Source organism: Apodemus sylvaticus, chromosome 19, assembly GCF_947179515.1.
Source record: "Apodemus sylvaticus chromosome 19, mApoSyl1.1, whole genome shotgun sequence".
Classification (NCBI taxonomy): Eukaryota; Metazoa; Chordata; class Mammalia; order Rodentia; family Muridae; genus Apodemus; species Apodemus sylvaticus.
In genome coordinates, this window is record NC_067490.1 from 17842829 (window position 1) to 17860623 (window position 17795).

Below are 17795 nucleotides of genomic sequence, written 5' to 3' on the forward strand. Positions count from 1 at the left end.
CGAAAGAAAAAAAAACAAACTAAGACACAGTTAAATTATTAAAAGATAACACTCACTACCTCTTTACTGTTTTTTGTTTTGTTTTCAGGATATAATTAACCTTTATTTCAGGTGTACTGCCTGCTCAGTTTGCACATGTATTATGGACCATGTGCATGCTGTGCCCACAGGAGTCAGCAGAGGGCGCCAGATCCCCCGAGACGGGAGTTATAGGTAATTGTGGGTCACCTTGTGGGTGCTGCGAACACTACCTGGGTCCTTTCAAAGAGCAGGCCAGTGACATTAACCACACGGCATCTCTCCTGCTCAAAGTAACCATGACTTAACTACATTTAAGAATATTGTCAGATAGACAATGGATTCTCACGATGACGCCCCAGACAGAAGGGAAGGTTTGAGGCGGGTGATAAGAATGCGCCCGTCACGGACGTATCGCTCCCTCTGATCCGCACGCAGTCGTGCTTATTCTCAGTGGTGCTGGGTAGCATCCCGTCAGACAGGCATGCCGACATTTACTGATGAGTGCCCCATGCTGCATACTCAGGCTTCGTTCAGTGTTTAGAAACCACTGCGCTGAGTTACACTAACAGTCCTGCACGCCATTTTCATAGTCTTTATCTGTAACAGAAAGTGTTGGCTTTCTTTTGGGCCCCGCCCCACAGTTACCGGGCAGGGGCCAGGTGTGCCTGACTCACTATAAAAGGGGATGCTCGTCCCCCCTGCTCTCTCTTGCCCCTCTTGGTCTGTTCTCCCCACCCCCATCCTGTCTCCCCATTACTCTCCTCCTCCCTCCATGTGTTCATAGCTGGCCTCTACTCCTCTCTTCCTCCCTCCCTCTGTCTCTCTGTCTCTCTCTGTCTCTGTCTCTGTCTCTCTCTCTTTCTCTCTCCCCACCCCCACCCCTGCCTTTCTCTGTCTCTACTACCCCCTCAACTCCTCTCCCCATGCCCCAAATAAACTATATTCTATACTATACCGTCCTGTGGCTGGTACCTCAGGGGGAAGGGATGCCTCAGCGTGGGCCCACAGAGGTGACCCCTTCCCCCACCACACCATACCTGGCCTCCACCAAATATATATCCCTGGCTTCTTTTTCTTTTGTATCAAACACAACAGAAAATTCTCTCCACACATGACATAATCATTAATTTCTAGGAGACCACCAGGTGCTCAGCGCCTCTTGCGGCTGCTTATCAGTTGTAACAATGTCGTAGGGTAGCTCCAGGTAGTTCTGGTTTCCTCTCCACAACCTTTTCCCCCTCTCCACAACTCCCCCCCCCCAACCCCCACCTCCATTTAAACTCAAGGCCCAAAGACTGGGTCTTCTTCACCTGATAAGAGTTCATGTCCCGTTGGTCACGAACTGTCTCTTCATTCATTTGCTGGTCTTTCAGGAAGGCATAAAGTCAAAGGCTGGGTGAGAAACATCTGGTCTCGCAGACCCTTCCTTCTTTCCTGCGCTACTTGGAAGCCACACCACCAGCCTCCTGGCCGGAGTGGTGGCTTTGTGGTGAGCTAATCAACTATCAACTAGAGTTCATTATTGAATTAAAAGTGAAGACTGTGCAAGACTCAGGACTTTACTATGAGCAACAGATTTCAAGTGACATGTTTGATCAGTGATGACAGTGCCCGTTGACAGATGAAAAAAAATCTACATTTCCTAAAACAGTACCAGATGCTTACATCATTTTCATTTTTAAGTAATTTTTCTATTCAAGACTGTAGAAGATAGTCCCCCAACAAATACCACTGTTATTGGGTAGTTAAATGTGTATAATAGTCTTATTTGGAAGTATGGATTAAGTATAATTAATTAACTTGATTATATATATATATATATATATACACACACACACATACACACACACACATACACACACACACACACACACACACACACACATATATATATTCAATTATTGTAATTATCCTAACACTCATCTGGAAAAAAAGCACATTAATGGCTAATATTCATTAAAACAATGGTTGCCTTGGAGGCGAGATTATTAAGAAGTAAAAATTATTATTAATAAAATACATTAAGAATTAAAATGATAGCTTAATTATAGGGTAGGCCAGGAACTTGAGCAGATAAAGAATATCTGTACAATGAGAGAATTTTCAAAACTCTATTTAAAAATAGAGTTTCTAGGGCATTTCATTTAAAAAAAAGTCAACACGTTAAACACCCAACAACAGAAGTAAGAAAATTCTTCGCTCTAGGCTTACACAAAAGTCTTTTGAACACACGGGCTCGACTACGGAAGGGCGGAGGGTGCCTCACCTCTGTGGCCAGGCTTTGGCTGGCACCATTGTCCAGAAGAAACCTGACGACTTCCAGGTGGTTCTCCTGGGCTGCCATATACAATGGAGTGAAGCCATTCTGCAAAATAAGAAACCAAGAGTCCCGTGAGCCGATCTGCCCAGCTGGCACCAAACAAGCACATTCAGAGTAGTGCTCGCATAAAATGACGTCGATAATCCTTCAGTGCAAACATTCACAGTCATTAGAGACCTGAGCGCAGCAGCCCGTACCACGGTCATTATTTAAGTGTATGTGATTCACGATCATAACCACAATTAGACTGCTAGTCACACGAGGCCAGAGTTAGTATTCACAGTCAAGAGTCTTAGAGAAACAGCTAGCAATTTTTGCACCATTTGTGCACACAAGCGTTACTTGTGTATCGTCAGCCATGTTTGAGGCACTACCGTGAGTGAAATGTCTTACTAGCTGCTGCAAGGATGCAGAGACAAATGGATTCAGCTGTTATCCTCCAAGCATCCATCAATCATCTATTGCAAAGAAAAATGTAACTGTTTTCACATAAAAGTAGACATTTCAAAGGGCTCCGGCTTGGGAAGGAAATTATTTTAACTTCAAATTACTTCAAACATATGACAGATGTTATTTCACAGACCAAAGAAAGACTCGCATGCAAAATAGTGTGACTGAACATAACTGCTTCCCACAACTACTCCCTCACCTTTCTTTTCTTTGGAGGTAAGGTCTCATTTACCCTAGGTTGACCTAGAATCTGTTACATAGCTGAGGCTACCTTTAAACTTCCAATCTGATCGATGATGTCACAGGTGTGTAATCCCACTGTGCCTGGCTCCATCTTTGGTTTGGGACTTGTGATGGTTTGTATATGCTTGGCTTGGGCAGTGGCACTATCAGGAAGTGTGGCCTTGTTGGAGTGAGTGTGGCCTTATTGGAGTGGGTGGGTCACTGTGGGTATATATGGGCTTAAGACCCTCATAGCTTCCTGGAAGTCAGTGTTCTGCTAGCAGCCTTCAGATGAAGATATAAAATTCTCAGCTCCTCCTGCACCATGCCTGCCTAGATGCTGCCATCTTGATGATAATGGACTGAACCTCTGAACCTGTAAGCCAGCCCCAATTAAATGTTGTCCTTTCTAAGAGTTGCCTTGGTCATGGTGTCTGTTCACAGCAATAAAACCCTATCAAGACTGGGCTTCTTGCCTTTCTAGCATTGAGACCAGAGACACTGGTCTTTCCCAAAAGTCACATTCTTATTCACTTTTTGATTCCTAAAAAATATGTGTTTGATACTAAATTTTCACTCCATAAAACTCATCCTCATAAAATATACAGTTCGGTGAGGGTTATGTGCTCACAGAAATGGGACAAGAGTCTTGCCAGGCAAGAACCACTGGGAAATGCTGGCCACTAATTCCTCACCCTGCACCTGTTGGTACCAATTTTTGACATCTGCCTTTTTCTATAACCTTGGCAACCACCCATCTCTGTTCTGTGTCTGTGGCCTTGTTCACTTTGGACATTTCATATGAGTGAGATCACGCGGTATGTAGCCCCACAGGGTCTTATTCTCTTTCTGCTCTCTGTGCTGATGAAATGTTTTTGTGCTTCTCTCCCTTACAAGAATGTTCCAGTTTCAATAACAAATGCCCCCTCAGGGATTATGGTTGAAGACTTGATTCCTATTTAAATATTCAGAGGGCCTTGGGAAGAGATTGGATCCTGAGATCGCTAATGTAATCAATAGATGAATTCATTATAGATTTGTAGTTGATGGCATTCTTGGGAGGTGGTGGCAAGTGTCAGGGTAGGGTCTGTTGTGTTTTATAGCAAGCCAGGCCTACCTGGCTGTTGCCAGGTAAATGTTGGGCGGAGCCTAAAAGGAATGCTAACAGGGTCTGGTGAGCGGCAGCCAGCCATTGGAGCGTGTACCTTGGCTCTTTCCTTCTACTTTATGGTTACCTTGAGGTGAGCAGCTGAGACTTATCTTGGCTAGATGCTGAGATGGATGAGCCTGCTTCTCTCTGATGACGGTGTAGACATGTGGATGAGCTATCTTTGTTTACCTTTCAATTTTCTCTTCTGAACTGTGTTCTTCCCAGTTCCCCATCAGCAACCTCAATGGATGTCATCAAGGGCTCTCTTACTCTTTGGCTCTGGCTAGGTTCTCCCTCCCTCTACTCCACTCATCAACTCTCCAGAACTTTCCATCTCCTCTTTAGCCTTCTGTTCTCAAGTGTCCCCAATCCAATGCTAATAAACTCTTGGGAAACTTCTTTTGCTCTCTTAATCCAGGTAACTCCAATTATCTAACAGACATATTATCTATCAATAAAGAATCTACAAGTATCTTTTGAAGAAACTGACTAAAACCAATTTTGCCACTAGATTAACCCAGTGGCATAAGGCACCTCCCATAATTCACAGCATCATCACGGGGTAGCCCATAACTATCACACTTGTTGGTTAGAAGGCACTTGGACCTAGGGGATGGCCAGATTTGAGAAAGATGATTCTTCTCCCTTTTCATATTCACTTAAAAATTAGGAAAATGTCAAAACAGAGCCAGTTAAGACAGGAATATCCTGGGGCTCAATTTACATTTTTCTCTCTACAACAACTTTAGACTGAAGTCCCCCAGGGAAGGGCAGTTTAAGACACAGTCAGTGTGCTATTTAAAATTTGATTTTATCTATTATCTCTGATACCTTCTGCATTCAGTGTTTACAGTGGGGTTATTATACGCATGCAAATCTGCAGACTAAGAACTTAGTGGAGGAGCGTGGACCTCCTTCACACCCAACCTGGCAGAGGAAAAGAAAAACACAAAACAAAACAAACTCCACAAAACTACCCCAGTCTGAAGGACGTCCCTTCCTATGTGTTCTTCACCATGGCCAACTCCTACACAGTAAAGTATTTCACTGAAGCCTGTGTGACACTAAGCTCTGTGAAAGTCAGATGAAAGGTCAAAAGTCAGGGGGCGTCTAGACCAGTCTACCTGTCTGACTGGGAATCTGGTTCTTCTAACACAGGGGACATCTGGATTTGGGGTAAACCCTCAAGGGTACCCAAAATATCACATTGAGTTATTTTGCCCTTTGTTAAAACAAACAAGTAAGAAAACTTGTTCATTCAAAATATGTCCATAGCAAAAATACTGCCAGAGACAGACCCTGCCTGTAAAACAGTCAACTATGCCGTTGGATACAATCAAGGATGAGAGAGAAAAGGGAAGTCAGTGATTTTATCTGAGCAGTGTCTCTGTTTTAAATGGCAGATGCTGTGTATTACTGTTGTGTTCAGTGCAAAACACTAAGGGGTTAAAAAGAAATGAGTTTTGTTGGGGTTTTTTGTTTGTTTTTGTTTTGTTTTTTGAGATAGGGTTTCTCTGTGTAGCCCTAGCTGTCCTGGAACTCACTCTGTAGACCAGGCTGGCCTCAAACTCAGAAATCTGCCTGCCTCTTCTGCCTCCCAAGTGCTGGGATTAAAGGCATGTGCCACCACCATCCGGCTGAAATGAGTTCTTTACAATTACAATTCATATGTGTATGTACGTGTGTGTGTGAGTGTGTATGTGTGAGTGTGTGTGTGTGTGTGAGTGTGAGTATGTGAGTGTGTGAGTGTGAGTGTGTGTGTGTGTGAGTGAATGTATGTGTGAGTGAGTGAGTGTGTGTGAGTATGTGTGTATGTGAGTGTGTGTGAGTGTGTGTGTGTGTATGTGTGTGTGCGCGCATGAATGTGTGTGTGTGAGTGTGTGAGTGAATGTGTGTGTGTGAGTGTGTGTGTGTGTGAGTGAATGTGTATGTGAGTGAATGTATATGTGTATGTGTGAGTGTGTGTATGTGTGTGTGAGTGTGTGTGTGTGTATATGTGTATGTGTGTGAGTGTGTGTGTGTGTGTGTGTGTTTAGGCTAGTCTATTTAACCAGCTTGTTCTGAGGATCCAATGTCACCCCTCCTGTGTGTGGGACTCCAGGTAAGCTGTCATTTCTATCTGGATTTTTTGTGGGTGCTGAGAATTCTGACTCTCTTCCTGCTGAGCTACCTCCACAGTCCAATTTTTTTCCCCTAAGGTATAGCAAAGAGGTTATGGGGATGTAAAGTCTTTTAAGAAAGAGTTAAATAATTATTAAGACATGAGATGGCCGGGCAGTGGTGGCGCACGCCTTTAATCCCAGCACTTGGGAGGCAGAGGCCGGCGGATTTCTGAGTTTGAGGCCAGCCTGGTCTACAAAGTGAGTTCCAGGATAGCTAGGGCTACACAGAGAAACCCTGCCTCAAAAAACCAAAATAAATAAATAAATAAATAAATAAATAAATAAATAAAAATTTAAAAAGACATGAGATGAAGGCGATGAAATTTAAAGTAAAACAAAAACCCAACAACAATAACAAAACCCCCATAGGGCTAGAGAGATGGCTCAGCAAGGAAAAGCTAAGCTCACAACCAAAATAAAGTAAAAAAAAAAAAAAAAAGAAAAAGAAAAAAAGAAAAAAAGAAAGAAAAATAAAAAGAAAAAAAATACTAGACTTGTAGTTATAATGTCCAAATGCACAAGAACAGGATTTCAATGCTGGTCCGTGTCATTGTAATTAAGCGTTTGGGATATAAATAAATAAACACAAAAGATTCAAGGAGGGAAAGGGATTCTCAACTATTTATTTTTAAAGATTTTAAGGAAATATTCATATTCATATTATTGTCGTTACTATACTTGTGTGTATGTGTGCACGCACTCATGTATACATGTGAAGGTTGAGGGACAACTTGTAAGAGTCAAGTTCTCTCTTTTGACCATGAAGGGTTGAACTGAGGTCCTCAGTCTCAGCAGGAGGTACCTCAATGACTGAATCATTTTTCTTAACTATTTCTTACATTTGAAGAAGAAAGACTTTATAGGTGAAATCTCACGCAGAGACCCCACCCTCCTCCCTCCCTCTGTCCCCTATCTAGAACTCATGATCCTTCTGCCTCAGCCTCCCCTGTGCTGAGATTACAGGCATGTTCCTGTACACCGGTCTATCTTTGAGTGTGAACATTTCCAAGTGTTTGTTATGTGTTAATGCATGCATAAAATCTCTGCTTCAAGAAACATTTTATTTATTTTAAGACAGAGTTTTATGTAGCCCAGGCTGGCCTTGCACTTGCAATATCAACACAGATGACCTTGAACTTATGATCCTTCTGCCTCTACTTCCCAAATACTGGGATCAGAACCTTGAACCGCTGTGCACAGTTCATGGGATGCTGGGGTCGATCGAGCACAGGGCTCTATGTAGGCCCCACAAACGCTCTGACCATTGAGCTATGGTGTCTTCTTCCAGCCAGTGCTGCCTTTTTAGTCTATGTTTAAGAGGTGTTCTGAAGCTTGGTCACCTCACTGTTCCTTCTAGCCACAGTGTGGTTCAGGAGGTACCTGAGGCCAGGTTTCCAGATGGAGGAGTGTGCGTGCGTGCGTGCGTGCGTGCGTGCGTGCGTGTGTGTGTGTGTGTGTGTGTGTGTGTGTGAGACGGAGATCCCCAGGCACAGCTGTGAGGAGAGGGACTTCACAGGCTCCATTCTTTCTTTTGCATCATCAGTGTGGAACGTGTATAAATTGAAATTAAAACGGATTTGGGCTGCATTCCTCTCGACCACAGTTGTTTCCCACTTCCCGATGGCAGGTTCATAGCTACGGCTGCCCTCGGTCATAATCAGGAATGTGTGAAGGATTTGAAGGAGATATTCTCATTGGAAATAAATTCAAGGCCTGTCCTACTATCTCATCGCTCGCTGCTAACCGCTACAACGTTTTTCAGTAGACAAAACTGCAGCAGTGGGGTTCTTTTTTTGGGGCGGGGGGGGGACGCATGATGTAGGCTATTGAGATGGCCCAGCAGGTGAAAGGTCAATCTTGACAACCTGAGTTGGATCCCTGGGACCCACTCGGTGGGAGGAAAGAACTGACTTGGCCAGTTGTCATCTGGCCCCCACGTGTGTCCTAGCTCACACATGGCTTCTCCCCACACACAAATATATGTAACGAAAAGAAAAGATTTAAAGCACATGTGTGTCATTTTCTTTTGCGGTTGGCTTGTTAATATTTGAAAGTATATTTGCTAAACTTTAATTTTAGATGGTTCCTTTCTGGAAAAGCATTATTATTCAAAGTGATTGTCACAGACAATGGAGCAAGAGTCTAGATCCAGGGAAGTTACAAGAAAGGGGAGCGAATGACCGAGGGACCCTGCAGTTGTGAGCAGAGTGTGTTGACTTCCCTGATGTTGATGGTCGCTAGGGCTGAAACTCTTAGACAAGGTGAATCTACAGATGTCTCATGTAGAGGAGATTCATCAGCCAACGACACCCAAAGACAATGAGCCAAGCACACTTAACAGAGAAACCAAAAGGCCATCGGGTAACTAAATAAGAAATGAAGTGTGCTCTGGGTCGTTGGGAGACTGAGTTAGACCAATTACCTCCAAGCCTGATGGCCAGAGTTCAAACCTCAGTTCTCACATGGTGGAAGGAGAGAGCTCACGCTCCCAAGTTGTCCTCTGGCCTCCCCCAGAGAGCAAAGACACATGGACACACAATAAATAAATATAATAATTTTATTGTAAATATAAAGGCTGTGTGTGTCTTATATCTGGGAACTAAATGGTCAAAGGTGGAGTTGAATCCCTGGTTTGGAATTAAAATGGTCTACAGCAGTGCTCTGTGGACGCTGCCGCCTAACAAGATGTCTGCTTTGCTGCACAGCCTTTGATGGGTGGATGCTACTCTAATGTCAATGATTGGATGATGAGTGCCTGCTCTTTTAAACCAGTAAAGTACAAAAGATAGATGTGTGTGTTGTATGTATGTATGTATGTATGTATATATATATATATATTAGATTCAAAGACTAAGATTAAAATAGCAGGTAGTCTATGATGCTTTCTCTAGGACCTCATATGACTGTCTACAGATGACAGGAGGACTTATATTCAGCACAAATAGTCAAAACATTTTAACATTTGAGGACTTTTAAAATGTCTTGGTTTTTGTTTTCTTTTGTTTTGCATTTTGTTTCAGAAAACAACAATTCTATCTCAGTAAACAGCGATTAATGAGTCCCCCCTCTCCCCTGCCACCTCCCCTGCCAGTGCCTAACGAATAAAGTAACACATACCCTGAAAACCCAGAAGCCTTTTCTTATTTATACGTTTCCTCATTTCTTATGTAAACTAGCAACACTGAGAGTGGACCCAAGTTAGACATCATCATAAAACGGTGTAAGAGACCCCATTTCAAACATCTGCTGAACATTTGTGTGTGACTGCCAGTCACAGCCTTTTGTAGACTGACCTTTCCCAGGTGGACCACGGTTGAAAATTCTACCTCTCGTAACACAAATTGTAAATGAAGATACATTTAAACCCTAGGAACTCTGACAACTACCTCATAAAACAGGCCTGCAAGGGATGTGCCCTTAGCTGATGTGTAACTCAAGCAAACGCTTGGTCCAGAAGTCTTATTGGTAAATACTGGTCAGAGTCCTTTGCGATAGGGTTGTAGGTTCACCTGAGATTGTGCGTTGACATTCGCTCCATTCGTAACCAAGACCTTGACCACTTCCGCTTGCCCGGCCAAAGATGCGATGTGCAAGGCTGTGTTTCCTTTCTGTGAAATGAGAGGGAAGACCCATGAGCTCATAGCCCGTCGTTCAGTGCCTCTGTGATGCACAGAAGAGGAAGATGATGAGCAGCTCTCGAGAATGGTACCCTTCTTCTTACGGAGGGCTGACCCCTTTACAGACCCGGACAAGTGTCACCAGAGGCACCAAGCCCATGGCACTGACCTTTGTGGCTGCATCGACATTGGCTTCCCTCTGCAGCAGCTCAGAGACCACTTCCACGTGGCCTTCTTTGGAAGCAAGATGGAGCGCATTCAACCCATTCTGATGGAAAGAGAAATGAGAGTGAACTGAAAACAAGGTTCTCAACAGTCCACAGGCTGCCACATGCGCCTCAGATAACCCCCTCTCTGGTGTCCCCCATGCGTGCGCAGCATGGAAATGTGGAGCGGAAATGAAATGTGAAAACTAGGGAGGGTGGCCCGTTACTGTCAGTCATTGGTCACCCAATGGCATCCCTTTGACGGAGACTTAGCCAGACAACATTGGGTGGACAAAATTTAACAATGAAACCAACTTCCTGACAAGTGGAGAAAGATCTTGTCAATAGCTAATGGAAGTTCTAAGGAACCCGTTAGCTTTAGCGAAAATACCAAACCGTAACAATAACCACAACCAACCTGGTTACAGATATTGACATCCACTCCATTTTTGATGTAGTCAAGGGCCTTTTCCAGGTGCCCTGCCCGAGCTGCTCTCAAGTAACTTGCGTTGGCATCAGACTAAGAAGAAAGAAGAAAAAACATTGTGGTGACAAGGCTGGCCAATGTGCCCATGTACAGTACCCAGCTATACCCAGCCAATGGCACAAAACAGGAGGAAAGCATTGGACTGTTTTATATGGAAACATTATACCATTTTCTAATACGTCAAGAGAATAGGGCAAACTCTTTGGCCCAGAAGTTAAGAAGAGCACTGGCTGTTCTTACAGAGCACCTGAGTTTGATTCTCAGCACCCACAAGGTGGCTCACAACCATCTGTAACAGTTTTAGGGGATCCAATGCCTCCTTCTTGCCTCTGTGGGTGCCAGGCACACGTCGAACATATACCCACACTGCCATGCAGGCAAACACTCACACACACACTCAGAAAAACATTTCAAGCACACCAATTTATCCCATTTGAGATATCCCAACCTATTCTGCATTGAGATTGATAATTTCTAATGAGATGTGACCACCTTAGGTCAATGCACAATCTCCATGGAAACTGCTCCATTATCACATTATGAAGACCCAGCTGCTCTACCAGAAGTTCACCACCTATTCCATATTCACAGATTCATTGCAGCCAGTCTTCCTAAAGCAAGGAGCACATTTCCGGGTCTCACACTGCCTCAGCGGACTGCTGTTTTCAGTTGCTAACTTCTCGCCACGGTGACAATGGAACTCTATCCTGTGTTAAGAGCGGGACCCCATCCCATGTTAAGGCTATGTTTTTTCCACATGAAAATCATGCAGCCAATGTATGGATTTCCTACATGTTTTCAAGCTAAGTTGAGGCTGCAGCCTGGAGAACTCTCTCAGGAGCGGCATCCAATATCTAAACACAGCAGAAAACAAGACAAATGGCTCACTCTCTGAACACTACCCATTTCTAATGCGAACAAAGGCTGGGAAAGCCACTAGCAACAAGAGAGGACAGCACAGTGGTGGAAAGAAACATCAGCAAAGATGAGCCTGAAAAATGGAGGAGTGCATCGCAAGCCAGAGTAGGTTTCCCTAAAGCTGCATCCAGAAACATCTCCCTACCAGTTCAAACACAACCATGCAAGAAAAGGCTTCTAAGAAGACTATGTCTTCTAACCACATAGGGACCATCTCCTTCAAAGGCCTTTGTCAAATCTCTCTCCATTTGTGAGCCCTGGCCAAGATGCTTGGTGCTCCCTAGTGCATCCATTCCACCTAGTGTTGGGTGCTCATGACACAAAAGCATAGGTTTTAAAATACCCATCCTCCTTTCCCCACACAGAACCATAAACCCCTCTGTAACAAACAGGGGCAGATTAGGAACCATGAGCCTGGAAAACCACCAAGATGGCGGGCTTTCAGGAGCACCCATTCAAGCCTTGCACGGTAGCCAAGATGAAGGAAATTCCAGCCTGCCAGAGTCATTGGTTCTGTGGCATAAATAAGTGAGCATTGCTTTGTTAGAGACCTCCCAAAGAGAGGCCACTGCCCCCAGGATCCCTGTCACCTTCCCCTATCTCACAGTGAGCCACATGTTAGGGAAATATCCCTTATGACACCTTCTTAGAAGAACTGCCATCTGTCCAGAGGGCCATCCCTTCTGGGGAAAAAAGCAGCTGTCAATAAATAAAACTCCTTATTTCAAAACTATAGCCTTAAGGAGGTGTCAATCTTGAACCCTCTTGGGTTGCCATATGCAAGGAGGAGACCCTGTGTGTGACATCCATCATCCTTCTATTTCCCTTTAACCAACAGCAACCTGGACATTCAGGTGCCTGTAAAGGTTTTGTGACTGAATCAATAAATACATACATTATGTAGAAATAACTAATAATCAATGTTACTTTTAGAACAATAGAAGAGGCTTCTGTGGCAATAACAGCTGCAGCCACCCAATTTGGCTTGGGACACTGCCATGACCCCAAGATGAACCACCAGAGATGATGGACAAGATGGTGTCCACCAGAAATGAAACACTGTGACAGAGTCAGGGTGTTCGGAGAACACTTTAGTACTATCAGAGAGTTGATGCCTTAGGGTTCTATTGCTATGAAGAGATGCCATGGCCACAGCAACTCTTATAAAGGAAATCATTTAACTGGGGCTGGCTCACAGTTTCAGAGGTTCAGTCCATTATCATCTTGACAGCAAGCATGGCAGCGTGCAGGCAGATATGATGCTGGAGGAGCTGAGAGTTCTACACCAGACCTGCAGGCAGCAGGAGACTGTGTGCCACACTGGGTATAGCTTGAGCATATATGAGCTCAAAGCCCAACCTTATGGTGACACACTTCCTCTAACAAGGCCACACCCCCTAATAGTGCCACTTCCTTTGGCCAAGCGTTCAGACACATGAGTCTATGGGGGCCATTCCTAGCAAACCACCACAGTTGGCTTCTTTGGTGATGAATAAAAGTTATATATAAAAATAAAATAAAATAAAATAAATAAAATAAAAGTTAATATTCTCCTTTTAACTGTCACACACTGTGCTGGCGACTATGATGTCAACTTGTTACCCCAAATAGAATTATCTGAAAGGAGGAAACCTTAATTGAGAAAAGGTTTCCAAAAGGTCCGGCTGTAAGACATTTTTCAATTAGTGACTGATGTGGGAGGGCCCAGCCCGTTGTGGGTGGTGCCATCCCTGGGCTGTTGGTCCTGACTTCTATAAGAAAGCAGGCTGAGCAAACCATGAGGAGCAAGCCAGTAAGCAGCACCCCTCCATGGCCTCTGCATCAGCTCCTGCCTCCAGGTTCCTACCCTGCTTGAGTTCCTGCCCTAGCTTTCTCCAATGAAGGAGAATGATCTGGAAGTGTAAGCTAAATAAGCCCTTTCCTTCTCGACTTGCTTTACCAAGTCACAGTGTTTCATTGCAATAATATAAGCTCTAACACACACACACACACACACACACACACATCAACCCAGTTCAACCCAAGATAGATGGATCTGTCCTGTTTATCCACATATATGGACCTATGTAGCTGTACAGGTGTATAGGGGTGAGTTTATTTATTCTGTGGCTTGTCTTTATTCTTAAATAGCACTATATATCAACTGCTTTCATAGAATTTAGTCAATACTAGTTAATTACTAAAAGAAAAGAAAAGAAAAGAAAATCAGATGTTGCCTTAAGCATGTAGGCCATCTACACAGGGTAGATAAGGAGAGAGGGGGAAGGGTAGACAAGGGGAAAGGGGGAGGGGAGGGGGGAGTGAATGTGTGTGTTAGAGTTCAGATCAGTCAAACAATTCCCAGGGATTTAAGGAAAAACCGCAGTGCGTAAGTTCTACTGTGAGGAGGTTCGGCTTTTTAAGTTCAGACAGAGCCAGCTGCAAAAGGACAGCTCGCTGGACCCTAACCTCTGACTGACCCCTGTGCCCGCCGGATGGCTTGTAGGTGTGTGCACATGGAAAGGCTGTGCTGTAGTGCCGACCCAGTCGCCATCAGCCGGGGCCTGCGTTCCGCCCTGTCTCAGCTGCAGGAGGCAGGAGTGCAGCGAGCTATGCATTTGGATTCTGTCTTGGGAAGCTAAAAACTGCAGCTCAGGAGGCTAAAAGGAGGTGTGAGAATTCAAGGAAAGGAGCCTCTGAACTGATTCCAGATTTAAAAAAGATCTGGCAATTCTGTATGTGGCCCATTTTCCTTTAGAAAAAAAAAAGTCTTCCCAAGATTCTAAAGCAAAACACACACAACTAGTTTAAGACAACTCTCTTTTAATCATAGATTTCTTTTTCTTTTTTTCCAACCTATCTGAGGTGTGGATTCTCATGAGACTAGTAGCAAGCTACCAACTGTTTTCCTTCAGGTAATGCACATGGCCAACCTCTGTTCAAGGGTGTCATACTATTTTGCACTGTGTATGCTGGACAGTGTTTGTGGGTTTGGCAAATCATGACTCTCTAATGTAAACCGTACTTACACGGCACTCATGTGACATTAGCGATAAGTATCCATCTGGAGCATGTGAATGCTATGCAAGGGTTCTATGCAAATACTATATACCATTTTATATAAGGCACTAGGGTACCAAGGACCTTGGGATTGGTGGGGGTGGGTATCTTGGAAACAATGCCCCTTGCACACCATGGGAGGGCCCTCCATGATGCATATGTATATGTAATTTATACCCCATTTTATGTATCTTGAGAGGTGAGGGTTTTGTTTCCTATTGAAGAAAATTATACTGTATTGATGACATGCTCTTTAGTAGGGCTGGTGGGACAGTTAGATAGGTTTGCGACCAAGCCTGACAACGTGAGTTCAGTTCCAACTCCCGGCAGTTGTTGCCTGACCTCCACACTTACACAACGGCAGGTGTGACCCCACCTCAAAGAAACGAACAAATATAAAATAAAACCCTTCCAGTGCACACCTTCCAACTGCTTCCTTTACTGAGAGACCCTGGTACTGACCGCGGTTCTTTGCAGTTGGTTTATTCACAGCCTCAGAACACCAGGAAGCTCAGGAATAGACAACAGTTACCGTCACTGTTCTCATCATGTGGTCACGCCCTTGCCGCTGTCACAGGAGAGCAACCAGCTTGGAGAGGGTGGTTAATGAGGGGAGAAGCCAGAACACAGGAACAAAAACAGCCTTGAAGACAAATGACAACTCGGGACACAGACTTAGTTAAGTTGAAGGATTGCCTCATTTTTCCCCTCTCAACCATCTGAAGGCGACTTGGTACAACAGCCTACCTCACATCTGCAGTGAGCACAGAGCTGCCGCGCCACTACTTGGCATGTACGAAGGAGGGAACGTTCACCTTCATCTCAGTATCTTTTGCTTTCTTCCAGATCACCTTGTATAGGCAGCAGGGTAGAAAAGCTGGCCCTGAACTTGATGCCAAGGCCTGATAAACCCATCATAAGCTGAAAATATTGTTAAGTTGGAAAGGATCTATGTAGCCTGCCATACATCCCGGGTTTAGCAGGACGGTATCTTAGCAACGCAGTATCCTAGCAACGCAGTGTCCTGGAGAATTCCCAGTGGTTCACCTCACCCTTGTGATCAAGACGACACTGAGGGGGACCTGGGGTTCCCTGCTTTTGTGTTTTAAGAAAGTGCTATAGTGCACATGGCTAGCCGGGAAAAACACCCAAGTTAAACACTGTAGCATTTTTGCTGATTGTAGGTAGCTTTTTGTAGCCTCTTAGACATGAAAAATGCCACTTAGTTATAAAGTCTGGATCCTCTGTCATGCCTATGTATCATTGTTTTCTTGGCATTTAGAAGCTCCACACCACTCTATGGTAGGTTCACTATCCTGCTTAAACTCTTGTCTCCTCAAATAACCAGACTTATCCTTAACATAGGCTATAGGCTCACACCTTCCTTCCTTCCTTCCTTCCTTCCTTCCTTCCTTCCTTCCTTCCTTCCTTCCTTCTTTCCTTCCTCCCTCCCTCTCTCCTTTTTCTCTTTTCTTTTCTTTTTCTTTCTTTCTTTCTTTCTTTCTTTCTTTCTTTCTTTCTTTCTTTCTTTCTTTCTTTCTTTCTTTTTCTTTCTTTCTTTCTTTCTTTTCTTCTTCCTTCCTCCTTCCCTCCCTCTCTCCTTCTCTCCTCTCTCCCTCTCTTTTTGCTTCCTTCCTTTCTTCCTCCCTCCCTCTCTCTCTTCTCTCTTTCCTCCTTTCTTTTCTCCTTCCTTCTCTCCCTCCCTCTCTTTGTTTCCTCCCCCCCCTCTTTCTCTCAAGTCTTGATTATCCTATCTGAACAATGCCCCTTCACGTGTTATATTTAAACAGGCATCTAAAGATGGCAGCTGACAAAATCCACGGAGGGAATGCAGACAGGAAGAGAAGCCTGGGTCTCCTAGGCCGCTAGACACATAGGTAAGAATGACGCTCATAGAGACAGGAATCAGAGCTGAATGCGAACAGGCAGGCGGTGTTGGCTTTCCCTCAGTCGCCCAAAGGAACAATGTGAAGCTGAAAATCTCTTTTGACATAGTTTAAGATCTGGTTTCCTTGACCATCCTTTTGGACAGGAAGGGAATAAGGGGTCTCCTGTCAAGGAACTAGCTGCAGGGACTGAAGCACATATTAGTATGAACTAGTTAGGCCTCCTTGCCTGCCCCAGGATATTGACGCTATTTGGTAGAGTCCGGTGCCTACAAAGACGGTTTGCTGGGTGCCAGTCTCAGTAGTGTGCAACACTTAAAACCCTCAATGATATGCAAAGCACCTTACAAGTGGTCATGTTAACTCAGTTGCTGCATCATTGCAGCCTAATACATATATATATATGTATATACATATATATATACATATATATATGTGTGTGTGTATACACTATACTATATACTATAATATACTATATATACACACACACACTATACTATATACTATAATATACTATATATACTATATAGTATATATATACTATATATGCTACTTGCATAAGCACTTCAGAATAGACCCAGTTCTCACAATGCTTCCATGAGGTGCTAAAGAAGGCAGAATGGCGTCCCCCCACAAGATTCTTGTCTACCGTGTCCTCAGCATATGGCCTTATTAGGAAGTAGGAACCTTGGCGATAGGTCTGGTTTGATAAGGACACAGTCAGAGTGAGTTCTAACTCTTACTAGCATCCTGATAATGGTAAGAACACACACTGAAGAACAAGAGACAGCCAGCCAAGGACAGAGGCAGAAAGGGGAGCCACGGTGCCCTGGTTAAAGCCACCAGCAGTTCCCAGGGAAGCATCTTCCCCTACAATCCTCGGGAGAGGTGTAACCGTGCAGGGCTCTTGATGTCACACAGCTGCCACTGTTCACACCTTGGTTTTGGCCCTTGAGTCTTCTGACCTTTGGGAAAGCAAAGCCCTGTTACTTTAAACCACATGACTTGAAAAAAAAATTCGCTTTGTCCATCCTGGGAGATAAGCCCAGTAGGTAGAATGACTAGCCCACTTTGCAGAGGCACTCAAGGGCAAAGGTAAGGACAGGTGACCTGCCGTGGCACACAGTGTATTAATAAGGAATGAAAACCATCGAGCATTCTCTCACTGGAGTCTAGGCTGTGGGTCACTGTCCTGAGAGTGGGATTCCACACAACTATGAACTGTGTGTGGTGTTCCGTGTCCACAAATCCAGCACTTGGGAGGCTCAGATAGAAGGAGTGCTCTGCATTTGAGTCAAACAAAGGCTACAGAGTGAG

At 44.3% G+C, this 17795-nt stretch overlaps 1 protein-coding gene across 9 annotated transcripts in view; it reads right to left on the reverse strand.

Moving 5' to 3' along the window:
* Positions 1–17795, reverse strand: part of Ank3 (ankyrin 3) — a 600128-nt gene that overhangs the window by 206642 nt on the left and 375691 nt on the right. For all 9 annotated transcript variants that reach the window (XM_052163460.1, XM_052163459.1, XM_052163463.1 and 6 more), the window contains 4 exons: positions 10567–10668; positions 10112–10210; positions 9835–9933; positions 2288–2386 (listed from right to left, as the gene is read on the reverse strand). In XM_052163460.1, coding sequence (XP_052019420.1) covers positions 2288–2386; positions 9835–9933; positions 10112–10210; positions 10567–10668 — 399 coding nt within the window. The remainder of the gene's footprint in view (positions 1–2287; positions 2387–9834; positions 9934–10111; positions 10211–10566; positions 10669–17795) is intronic.